A 12,699-nucleotide genomic window follows, 5' to 3' on the forward strand; every position below is an offset into this window, starting at 1 on the left:
CTTTTAAGTCTGGGGGTCACTTCAGGCTTGTAAATGATATCCCGAAATGGTGGATTTGGTGTCAGGTCATCAGATTACAAATTTACAAATGGAGGCTCTCATCCGGACAGACAGGTACCCAAAATGAAAAGAGGATGGACTAATAGTGAAGTACTGTTATAAGAAAGATTTATTGCGCATGGGGATCGGTACTTACAAAAATTGCGATAAAACAGGCATAAACATGGAGCTGTAGAAACAGAAAACGCTGTTTCTAGTGTGCGTTCCACAAGACCGGAAGTGACGTCAATCGGAACCGGAAATTGGGTCCCACAGGGCGTCATCGAGGACCTAATTTCCGGTTGGTTGGGCCATCCTTAAATACTGGGAGAGAGAGAAACTCCCCTACAAAGAACCAATCAGAATGGCATTGCGGCCATCTTGTTGGTGAGATAAGAGTGCTGCTCCTATGGATAGAGCACAATCCATAGGAGAGACAAGACCGCCATAAACCTGGTTGGATAAAATCCAATGAACTTACAAAAAATGGTTGATGTTAAGGAGAAAGATTGTAAGGACTAGTCTAGTCATGTGTCATCTGTACCCAAAGCAAGTCTGCCAGGACTAAGTCCTGGGGTCTCCTCAGACCACTACCAATTCCTGACAGACCCTGGAGCATGATTGCCATGGACTTTGTAGTGGAACTACCCCCTTCTGAAGGACATACAGATATCTTTGTAGTGGTTGACCATTTGTCCAAGATGGCCCACTTCATACCCCTAAGGGGTACGCCATCTGCTTTGGAAACCGCTCGGGTGTTCGTCAGGGAAATCGTAAGGCTGCATGGGGTACCAACCAACATTGTATCTGACAGGGGAGTCCAGTTCACCTCCCGCTTCTGGAGGTCATTATGCCAAATCCTGAAAATTGACCTTTCCATGTCATCTGCTTTCCACCCCCAGACTAACGGACAAACTGAAAGGACAAACAAAACCCTGGAACAGTACATCCGTTGTTTTACCTCGTTTGTCCAAGACGATTGGGTAGCACTTTTGCCTCTAGGGGAATTTGCTTTCAACAATGCCAGCCATTCAGCCACAGGTCAGTCACCATTCTTTGCAAACTATGGGTTCCATCCTGTCTTCCTGCCTAACATTATCCCAGAATCTCCAGTTCCAGCAGTACAAAGCACTGTCGAGTTCCTGGGTCACAACAACAAGTTGTTGCAAGAAGCTATGGCCAAAGCGCAGGCAGCCAACAAGAGGCTTTATGACAGGAAGAGAAGAGATGAATTACGTCTCCAACCAGGTGATCAGGTGTGTTATCTACCACCAACCTCAAGATGGCTTGTCCTTCAAAGAAGCTGGCACCCAGATTCATTGGCCCTTTCCCAGTTAAAAGGAAATTGAATGAGGTCTCTTATGAACTTACCTTGCCTGAGTCGCTCAAAGTGCACCCAGTGTTTCACGTGTCTCTGCTTAAACCCACAGTACCTGACCCTTTCCCGGACAGAGGATCGGGCCACCAGAACCCGTTATTATTAATAAGGACGAGGAATATGAAGTGGAGGCTGTCGTAGACTGCAGGAGGAGAGGTAACCAACTTCAATTTTTAATCAAGTGGAAGGGGTATGGACCAGAGGAGAACACATGGGAACCTAAGCAAAATGTGCATGCTCAAGAACCGATCCAGGCCTTTTTCCGCAGATATCCTCAGAAAAAAGCTCTTTTGGCCACCCGGAGGTTGCCCTTAAGGGCAATCATCCTCTAAAAATGCAGGTAAGTTGGATGCAGGTCAGCAAGGTGCAGGTAGGCTGGATGCAGGTCAGCAGGCTGCAGGTGCGCCAAGAAGCAGCAAGCGCACGTGGGTGCGCACAGCAGGCAGAAGCAAGGTCAGACAAGCCAGGTCATACACAGAGGATCAGTTCAACAGAATCGGCAGGCAAGGAATGGTCAAGTTCAGGTTGGTTCTGGTAGCAAGAGATCAGGCAGGCAGGTAAACAGGATCAGGGTCAAGAAAAGCCAAGGTTCAGGATTGGAGACAGCAGCGTAGTCAGGGAGCCAGGTCGGAAGGTGATCAGATGCAGATTACAGGAACAGGTCACAGGTGAAGCTGCAGATCAGACAGCAAGAGATGAATGGTGGAAGCCGTCCGGGACTGCACTTGTCTCTCAAGGTGTTCATAGCTGTCCTGGAGGGATTTCACCTCTTAAGTGAGGACAGAGAGCAATTGGCAGATTTCATCAGTAGCGGAGGTCCCTCTTGCAGGCTCAGGCATGGCTGTCTGATACTGACACGTAGCTCATATGTGAGCCTGATGTGCAGAGGGAGACCTCTCGTACAACCCTGGTTCCCAGGTCACTGAAGTTGAGGACAGTGACCGTAGGAGCACAGTGAGGTATGAGTGCCTGGGGGATTCTCTGGAACTGGAGACGATGTCCACTGGGAGGCACAAGAACTGGCTGGAGTGCCAGTTGCAGGTAAGCTGGATGCAGGTAAGCTGGATGCAGGTCAGCAAGGTGCAGGTAGGCTGGATGCAGGTCAGCAGGATGCAGGTAAGTTGGATGCAGGTCAGCAAGGTGCAGGTAGGCTGGATGCAGGTCAGCAGGCTGCAGGTGCACCAAGAAGCAGCAAGCGCACGTGGGTGCGCACAGCAGGCAGAAGCAAGGTCAGACAAGCCAGGTCATACACAGAGGATCAGTTCAACAGAATCGGCAGGCAAGGAATGGTCAAGTTCAGGCTGGTTCTGGTAGCAAGAGATCAGGCAGGCAGGTAAACAGGATCAGGGTCAAGAAAAGCCAAGGTTCAGGATTGGAGACAGCAGAGTAGTCAGGGAGCCAGGTCGGAAGGTGATCAGATGCAGATTACAGGAACAGGTCACAGGTGAAGCTGCAGATCAGACAGCAAGAGATGAATGGTGGAAGCCCCTCTTAAAGGCCACTGGGCGCCAAAGGCGCATCACTGTGCGCACGCGATCTCCACGAACGGCGCATGCACATTGGCGCACGCCTGTTCACTACTGGGGTGCGCATTGGGGCACACCTGTTCACCACTGGGATGCGCATTGGCGCATGCCTGTTCGCTACTGGGGACCTGTTAGCGGGGATGCGCCTGAGCTCTGTTGCAGGTCTGGACGTAGTACCTCCATGACAGACACTCTTATCTAACCAACAAGATGGCCGCAATGCCATTCTGATGGATAGTCCAACCAACCGGAAATGAGGTCCTTGATGGCGCCCTGTGGGAGGGCGAAACGCTCTGACGCAATTTCCGGTTTCCGATTGACGTCACTTCCGGTCTCGTGGAACGCACGCTAGAAACTGCATTTTCTGCTTTTACAGCTCCATGTTTTTGCCTGTTTTTATCGCAATTTTTGTAAGTGCCGATCCCCATGCACAATAAATCTTCTTTTTTATAACAGTACTTCACTGTTAATCCATCCTCTTTTCATTTTGAGTACCTGTCTGTCCGGATGAGAGCCTCCATCTGGAAATTTGTAATCTGATGACCTGACACCAAATTCACCATTCCGGGATACCATTTACAAGCCTGAAATGACCCTCAGACTGAAAAGCAGGGGGTCGTTCCGATCCGGTGAGAGGGGACACATGAGGGGGTGTTATTGTACACCTGAAAATTCTTGAAGCATTTTGCACTTTCTTCACTGCGGATTATCACTTCAGTCATATCTATTTCGACTTCTATGTCTATTTATTTTATATCTTGTTTCATTCATATTGTGTTTTGCGAGCGCTGTATTTTCTTATCCACATGACTTCCCTTCTGGTTCGTGATCCTGTTTACTGCTTCTACTACGCTGATCTCTAGATTCCTGTTTTACTGGCTTGTTCCGACTACCCGCTCTGGTTACTGAACCCTGGCTAAGTTTTGACTATGTTTGCTCTGTTTGTACCATTTTAGCATTTTATTAAAAAGTTGATTTTTACTGTACTTAAGTCTCAGTCTGATTGCTGGTTCTTGACAGTCACTTGACTTCAGAAGGGGGCTGTGCCAACGCATGACGTAACCGGGTGGCCCAGCCCCTTGCCTATATAAGAGCTGTCAAACCTGACGAGAGCGTATACGGCGGGTAGCCTCTTAGGAGGCAAACTGCTTTTTGAAATTTTTCTATTTTTCCAGTCGGCGGGCGCTGGGATGGACTATGGATGGGCATCGAGGGACACTATTTATTTTTCTTTTTTAATAAAGGACTTGTCAAAAACTGTTGAGGAAGGGGGGGTGGAGGCGCCAACTGTAATAGTCTTATTATGCAGTTAAATGTTAGTGTAGTAAATACTGTACACTTACTGGTTCGCAGGGTGGAGGTATCCTTCAAAGGTGGAGGTGTCCTGGGATGTGCTGGTGCTGCACTGCCGGCTCGGGTCATGTTCCTTCGGCCGTCAGGGTGTTGGATCCTGTCACAGACTGTTCTGCAGCATCCACTGGATGGAAAGCTCCACGCTAACCACTCTGGAGCGCGGAAGCGGAAATGACGTCACCAGTGCATGGCGGGCATCCAGGCAAGGAATAGGGATAGTACAGGCTACGCGCTCGGGGCTCACAGCTCCTTCTACTGGCCTGTTTGCTCTCAGGAGGAGAGCAGCTTAAATACATGGGAGAGACGATCTAGTTTAAGTATATGGCCTGGAGGTCCGCGGCTGTGGAACCACAACAGCCAGCGGACCCACACGTTTCCAGAAGCACAAAAATGAAATGAAAATGAAATTTTAAAAAAATGAATAAACTGGGATAAATTAAGGATCAATTTAATGCAGAATATGAATAATAGGTGTAAATGGGACTTAAGAATTAAAATTAAAATTAAAATGAGAAATAAAAAATAATAAAAATGAAAAAATAAAAAGAAGATTGGATGGATTAAAATGCCCTATTACATTAAGAAATTAATAGGCAATGAAACACATTATATGAGGATGAGCTCAAAAGGGACATGAAAAGGGGGAGTTTAGTTACTTACTAAGCACGTAAGGGGGCTTCGTCCCCCAAGTAACTCAGTGTCATAGAGCAAATAACAAATGGCCAAAAAAGTGTTCTTTCGCTGTAAAACACCAAGAATTATATATAAAGATTAAAAGAGAGGAAATGGGGGGGAATAAAACTACAATAAAGAGTGTGTTTCTATTTCTTCATTGAGTCCCCCCGGCGAGAGAGTACTCAATGACTATATCCAGTAGGTCTCCTGCTGACATAGGCGTTTAGCCCACCTTTGAAGGATACCTCCACTCTGCGACGAACCAGTAAGTGTATTTACTACATTAACATTTAACTGCATAATAGGACTATTACAGTTGACGCCTCCCCCCCCCCCTTCCTCCACATTCCTTGCTAACAGAGGTAATGGACACCCTCTGAGGATGGCTGCCTCCTTGTTTTAAATGACATTGACTGATGTAAATGTGCTATTAAAGCTACCATTGCACCATCCACTTAGGCATCACATCATTCGGAGCGCCGGAACCCCCCTCTTTCTTTGTCAAAAACTGTTTCCTGTCTTTCTTTCTTTTTGACACTTTTTTTGGTGAATGGGTACGAGTACGATGTACCCAATACCCATTGACGTAAGGGGGGTTGGGATCTTGGGGGTTCCCTTAGAGGGGGCTTCCAGATTCCGATAAGCCCCCTGCCCGCAGACCCCGGCAACCACAGCCCATGGTTGTCAGGAAGAGGCCCTTGTCCTATGAGGACAGGGTGCTTTGGGGCAGAGTCCCCCCTGCCCCAAAGCACCCCCCCATGTTGAGGGCATGTGGCCTGGTATGGTTCAGGAGGGGAGGGTATGCTCGGATAAGGGTCTGGTATGAATTTTGGGGGGACCCCACACGTTTTTTAAATTTTTCTATTTCTGCCGGCATTCTTTATCTTTATATTCATCTGTCAGTATGGAAGCCCACTGAGAGATAACTCATGGTTGATAAGGACGCAGGTGGCCAACTTCCTGGCCCGCTACTTAGCAGCCAGCTATTTCTTCACACAGAATTTGAATCAGTCGATCGTTTTTCGACCGATCCAAATTTTAATCTTACTGAAAAGTTGGAATTTGTTAAAAATTGTATAGTTTATTGGCTTTCTAACGAGTTCCAACTTTTCAGGACAATTTGAATTCGGAACGGTCGAAAAACGATCGACCGCTTCGAATTCTGTGGGAAGAAATAGCTGGTTGTTAAGCAGCCGGCCTGGAAGTCAGTCCTTAACAACCATGAGTCATCATCTGTCAGCTGGCTTCCCCACTGACAGATAAATATAAAAATAAAAAATGCCAGCAATTGTCCGGCAATATAATTTTTTTTTTTAAATAGCGTAAGGTCCGACCCCACCCAAATCCATACCAGAACCCCACGCCAGAATTTAAAAAAATACGATGTGGGGTGGTCCCCCTCCAAAATCTATGCCAGACCCTTATCCGAGCATGCAGCCTGGCAGGTCAGGAAAGGGGGTGGGACTGAACCATACCAGGCCAACATGGGGGGGTGGGTGCTTTGCGTACCCCACCCCAAAGCAACTAGTCCCCATGTTGATGGGGACAATGGCCTCTTCCCGACAACCCTGGGCTGTGTTGTCGGGGTCTGCGAGCGGGGGGGGACTTATTAGAATCTGGAAGCCCCATTTACCAAGGGGGCCCCCAGGTCCTGACCCCCCCCCCCCCCCATGTGATGCAATGCTGCTCCATCCTTCGCAATCCCCTTCCTACCCCCAGGGTGGGAGAGGCTTGTGAGAGCATGAGTGTCACGTGGGGAACTCGGCATTAGATGCCGGCATCCTTCGCCGTGATGGCATTGCGTCGATCCACGCGGCTATCCGCACTGTGCAGGGTAGGATATGCGCATCGTGCTGTCCTCCCCACATGGTGACAGAAGTGATGGGGATGCCCCCTCCAGCGGCACCCACCTGACATTGGGAGGGACCCACGGAGGCTTCTGATGGGTAATTATAGGGAGTTTCAGTGGTGCAATTCCCTTCAGTGGCTCCATGATGATCAGTGAAGCAGCATTACTTTGTGCCGGAGCACATGTTCCACCATGGTAGGCTACCCCTATCCACTCTTTCTTTTTTCTTTTTGGTTCTCTTTGATCTGCCGTTTTTCCATCCTTCTTTCCTTGTCCACACTTTTTTAGTTATTTTTTTTATCTACATCATCTCCACTCCTCGACCTTTACATTTTGGATATAGTTGACACATTTAAGCAGCCTTGCTTATTTCACCTCGATCACATATTAGTTAACAAAATAGCAAACAAACACTCTTGCGCATTAGTGTGATGACCAGGTGGTCTATAACTCAAGGAAAAGTGTTTCTGGCCTTGCTGTCCTCCAGGATAGGGGATATCCTAATAGTCATAAAAAGAAAAAAAGAAGAGGGTGCACCAGCCTCGTGCATTTTTCCAATGCAATTTATTAATAAAAACAAGAAAAAAACTTCTCACAAACATGTGGAGAGTAACTGCTTGTAAAAGCCACCAAATTGTGGCAATCAGTCCTGGAACCAACAGTCTCCAGATAGCAAAGGGGAAAACATCAGGAAACTGACGCGTTTCAAATGAGTACCTTCTTCCTCAGAGTCTAGTCATGAGGCTGGTGTGCCCTCTTCTTTTTATCTTTTTATAGTTAACACAATACCCTGCCATTACATATTGTCATCCATGTCGGACACCTTTCATTCACCACCCCTCCCTTCAGGGCTAATTGCCCCTGATGTAGGGTGATTGTCTTGTTCTGTCTTCACTTTTCACTATTGTTTTCTCACTATTTTACTTCATTGTTTTTCCCCCTTTTTTTTACGTTGTTTCACACGTTGTCTTCTTTTCTTTGTTCACTTCAATTCCCTCCTTCCTGCCCAAGTCGCTTTTTAAATGATAAAAATGAAATTTTTATCATTTTGTTCCCACAAATAGAGCCATCCATTTGGTGGTATATGATTATGTCTGGGTTTTTTATTTTTTGCTAAACAAAAAAAAAGACCAAAAATTTTGAAAAAGTTTTTCTTTGTTTCTGTTATAAAATTTTGTAAATAAGTACGTTTTCTCTTTCACTGACAGGCACTGATGAGGCTGCACTGATGGGCACTGATGAGGCTGCACTGATGGGCACTGATGAGGCTGCACTGATGGGCACTGATAGGTGGCACTGATGGGCATTGATAGGCGGCACTGATGGGCACTCATAGGTGGCACTGATAGGCACTGATAGGCAACACTGATGGGCACTAAAAGGCTACACTGATGGGTACTTATGGGTGGCACTGATAGGCGGCACTGATGGGCACTGATAGGTGGCACAGATGGGCACTGATAGACAATGATGGGTGGCATTGATGGACACTGATGGGTAGCACTAATGAGCATCACCGTAAAGGAGGCACTGGCAGGCATTACTGATTGGCACTGACTGGCATTATTTTTTTGGCATGGATTGGCATCATTTTTGGGCACAGATTGGTATCCCTGGTGGCCATGGGTGGCATACCTGGTGGTCATCAGTGGTGGGCATCCTTGGGGGGGCTGCACTGATAATCAATCAGCGCAGACCACCCCTGTCAGGACAGTAGCTGATCGGCTCTCCTCTACTCGCATCTGTCAGACGCAAGTGAGGAAAAGCCAATACACGGTTCTTCCTGTTTACACCATGATCAGCTGTGATTGGACACAGCTGATCACGTGGTAAAGAGTCTCTGTCACTCTTTACCAAGATCGTCTGATACACCGCACCAGCAATCGCCACGCTGCGCGCCCTAGCGAGCGCTCGCTGGCTGTTATCCTGAAAGACGTCATATGACATCCAGTCAGCATAACGGAACCACTCCCTGGCCGTCATTTTGCTATAGGCCGGGCGGGAAGTGGTTAAAGGGGGCTTCCAGATTCCGATAAGCCCCCTGCCCGCAGACCCCCACAACGACTGTCCACAGTTGTGGGCATGAGGCCCCTGTCCCTATCAACATGGGGACAAGGAGCTTTGGGGCAGAGCCGCCCCCCCTGCCCCGAAGCACCCACCTCCAATGTTGAGGGCATGTGGCCTGAAATTGGTCCGGGAGGGTGGGAGGGGTGGTCGCTCGCCCCCCCACCTTTCCCAACCTGCCGGGCTACATGCCCGGATAAGGGTCTAGCATGGATTTGGAGGGGACCCCGAAGGGCCTGGTATGGACTGGGGGGACCCCACGCCTTTTTTTAAACATTTGTCTATTGCCGGGCAATGCTGGCATTCTTTTCTTTACATTCATCTGTCAGTGGGGAAGCCCGCTGACAGATGATGACTCATGGTTGTTAAGGACGCTGGCGGCCAGATTTCCCTGCCTGCTGCTTAACAACCAGCTATTTCTTCACACACAATTCAAATCGGTCAATCGTTTTTCAACCGATCCGAATACTAATCATTCTGAAAAGTTGGAATTCATTAGAAAATTAATAAAGGCAACGAATTGTAACGAAAACTAAACTAATTTTAACGAAAACCAAACAAGACTAAATGAATTCCGGAACCAAACTAAACGAATTCCATGACGAAACGAAATTAGTAACATAATGAATCTATCAGAAACTAAACACATTTTTTTCTGTTCTGCAAATGTCTACTGTCTATCTCATGCTGTATAGTGATATCAGAGCAGCTAACAATTGTACATAATCACCCCCATAGCAATACAATAACATTATACTGACACAGCACTTGCTCTGGTGCTCTGTTGACAGTACAGTATGTAAAAAAAAAATGTTAACAGTTTTTTTTTCTTTTACATACTGTTACTAGAGCAGTGCAGTGTCACCGTAGTGACACTGTACTGCTCTGGGGGGAAGGTGTGATTTTTTTTTTTTATACTGAAACTGCTTATACAGCCGTAATGATTGTATAAGCGATATGATTGGACAGTGTTGAGCTGCATTCCTGCCACTGAATACTACTGTGACATCTGTGATTGGCAAGAGCTGCTATGTTGGGCCCTGTACATTGTGATTGCTGTGAAAAAATCACAGAGATCACAGCTGTAAACATTAGCGTCATTAATGACAACCTTGTTTACCACTGGTAATGTGATTGGCCACACTGATCACATGGTACCAGTGCCATACATAGCGACCTTGTACCCCGATCTGTGATCCGCTGTGTGATCGGTCACAGATCAAGCCGCTGCGGGCCCCCCGGGGGCGAGGCATGCTTCTGGGATGATGTTCCTATACATCCTCCCAGAACAACACTTATCCTGCTTGGCTGCTGCACATATACGTTCAATCTATACTAGCAAGAAAATATTTCCCATACTTGTGTTTGTAATTCAGTTTTTACTTGTTTGGAGATCCTATTTAACTCTGTTTATTCCCCTCCACAGAAATACCTTTCTTGGTCTCACAGCTGGGATTAGAGCCCCAACCTTCATCTTATTTATTTGGTTTATATTTATGGTTAAGAAGAGAGATTCCAAAAAATCACCAGAAAATGGGGCACAGCAGGAAAATGGCAGCACCAAGAAGGAGGAACACACAGAAGACGCCACTAAAGACGAATGTGCAGCATTTGAGGTGGAGAAGGAATCCTGCATGTGATGCATCTCCATTGTGACTTGACTTCCCTCCCTTTTCCCCAGACATATTACAACTTGTTCAAACTTCCAGTTTGGATATCCCAGTTAGTGGGCACAATCTTCCTGCCTTTGCCTACATGTATTAATGGCACATGGTAAAAACTCTACTCTTTCTTCCGAGGGCTAAACTTCAGATAATTTGGCCCCCATATAGTAACACTTTGATCTTCCTACATTTTTTGATTCAAAGTGTGTTTAAATCAAGGCCACATAACAGGAGAGTTGCCAGCAGTTAGTACTTTACTAGGGACCAGTGCTGTGGACAGACGTTGTCAGGGAAGAGGGAGGCATTAGTAGAGGGAATTCACTTTTAGGCTGGGTTCACACTAGTCCGGTGCGAATTGCAGCTCCGGTTTCCCTGCAAAGATAAAATTGATTAATTCAGCGGTTCTGTTCTAGCTGCGGATCAGCAGACCAGGGAGAGGGGGGAGGTGTAGGAAGAGGGGGAGAGAATTCCTGTTCACTATGGAACGCATCTTCAAATCAGATGCATTCCCATTGAAAATGATGTGCCTGCAATTCACACAACACTGCCTAGAAAACGCACACGTTTTTTGTGCAGTGCGGATGCATTGCACATATGTGAACCAGACCCATTGAAAAGAACATATTTTCAAATGTTCTGCGAATTGGATGCGGCGGTAAGCCGCATCCAATTCGCATATGTGTGAACCCAGTCTTAACCATCATTTCCCAGTGAACCCCCTATGTCTTCAGTAGCTCACCTGTCTTTTTCAGCATCTCAGGTGTTAGCACGTGCTAAAGGAGAGGGTGTAGTGGTCAGTAAAAAGAAAAAAGGGTAATGGCAATAATAATGTCCATTAAAATATATATTGTGACATAATTGTTAGTACTCCTGCACACAATAGCTATGTAACCCCAATACAAACTTATTAAAACTGTGGATGTTCATTTTTTTATGCAGAGCTACAAAGAGCTGTCACTTTTTAGCTGGAGACAATCTAGGATTTTTACAACTTGAGAAAGACTGTATTAGGCAGGGCATAAACATAGAGTTTTTATTTGTTTAACCAGTGGGTTGAATGAAAAAAAAGAACCCCCACAGATCCCCGCATCCACACATTTTGTATCCTGACAGCGGGGACTGTCAGAATGGAACAATAGATCAGCGCTACAGCCATGGTTTGCATGTGCTGATCGAATATTGTTTTACTACAGGATCATTCAACAGAAGCCTAGCTAACGATTGGCTTCTGTTGAACAAACAGGGCTGCATATTTTCGGTTTCTGCTGAACTGGTCAAATTTCGATACTTGTATACCTACTGTAGCTTAAAAGAGAGGTATGGGTTTCCTTTTTTTGCTTACATCTATTCTATGTGAGCTGCTGATATCTAAAAATCTTTCCAGCCCTCTCAGAAGTGCCCCCATTCTGTTAAAATCGAGCTAAATACCTGTGGGAGGGGCTACAGACTTTCATACAGTGTAATACTGACAATGGTCTGGCTCTGGAGTCTGGATCTACCCACTTTCTTGTCATTTTGCTTATTTGATGTCCTCTCTCTGCTTGCTCCCGACACTTCACGGAGTGTAGCTGCTCCCCCCTCCCTTCTCCCCCGCAGCATGTTTCAATGGTCAGAAGAATCGGCAGAGATAAGAGCATTTCAGTCAGTGACTAAGGTAGGAGAAGTCACTGATAGTGCTTTGTATGTAAATGTCACCTACATATTACTATCTACCAGAGTGAAAACAATATATTTGTAAAGCAGAATACACAAATGAATGTGACAGCACACAGGCATTCTATGCATTACTGGTATAGTAGAATGAAATAAAATCAGAGCTAACATTGTGAATGAATCCTTTTATTGACTATCTGGATTTTTATATGAGACAATGAAACCTTCCATTCACATCTACTTGTATTTTCATACTGAAGTGCTGTACAGTGCCATCACATGCCGTACAGTGCCATCACATGCCGCACAGTGTAATCATATGCCGTATAGTGTCATTACATGTTGTACAGTGCCATCACATGCCATACAGTGTCATATCATGCCGTACAGTGCCATCACATGTCATACAGAGTCATTACATGGTGTACAGTGCCATCACATGCCGTGCAGAGTCCAGACATGCCACACAGTGTCATCATATGCCGCACAGTGTCATCA

At 46.3% G+C, this 12,699-nt stretch overlaps 1 protein-coding gene across 3 annotated transcripts in view; it reads left to right on the forward strand.

Annotated features, from left to right (window-relative positions):
• Positions 1 to 12,378, forward strand: part of LOC141132688 (solute carrier organic anion transporter family member 1B3-like) — a 191,276-nt gene extending 178,898 nt beyond the window's left edge. For all 3 annotated transcript variants that reach the window (XM_073621408.1, XM_073621406.1, XM_073621407.1), the window contains one exon: positions 10,311 to 12,378. In XM_073621408.1, coding sequence (XP_073477509.1) covers positions 10,311 to 10,524 — 214 coding nt within the window. In that variant the 3' untranslated portion in view covers positions 10,525 to 12,378. The remainder of the gene's footprint in view (positions 1 to 10,310) is intronic.
• Positions 12,379 to 12,699: the final 321 nt, after the last annotated feature.

Source organism: Aquarana catesbeiana, linkage group LG03, assembly GCF_042186555.1.
Source record: "Aquarana catesbeiana isolate 2022-GZ linkage group LG03, ASM4218655v1, whole genome shotgun sequence".
Taxonomy (NCBI): Eukaryota; Metazoa; Chordata; class Amphibia; order Anura; family Ranidae; genus Aquarana; species Aquarana catesbeiana.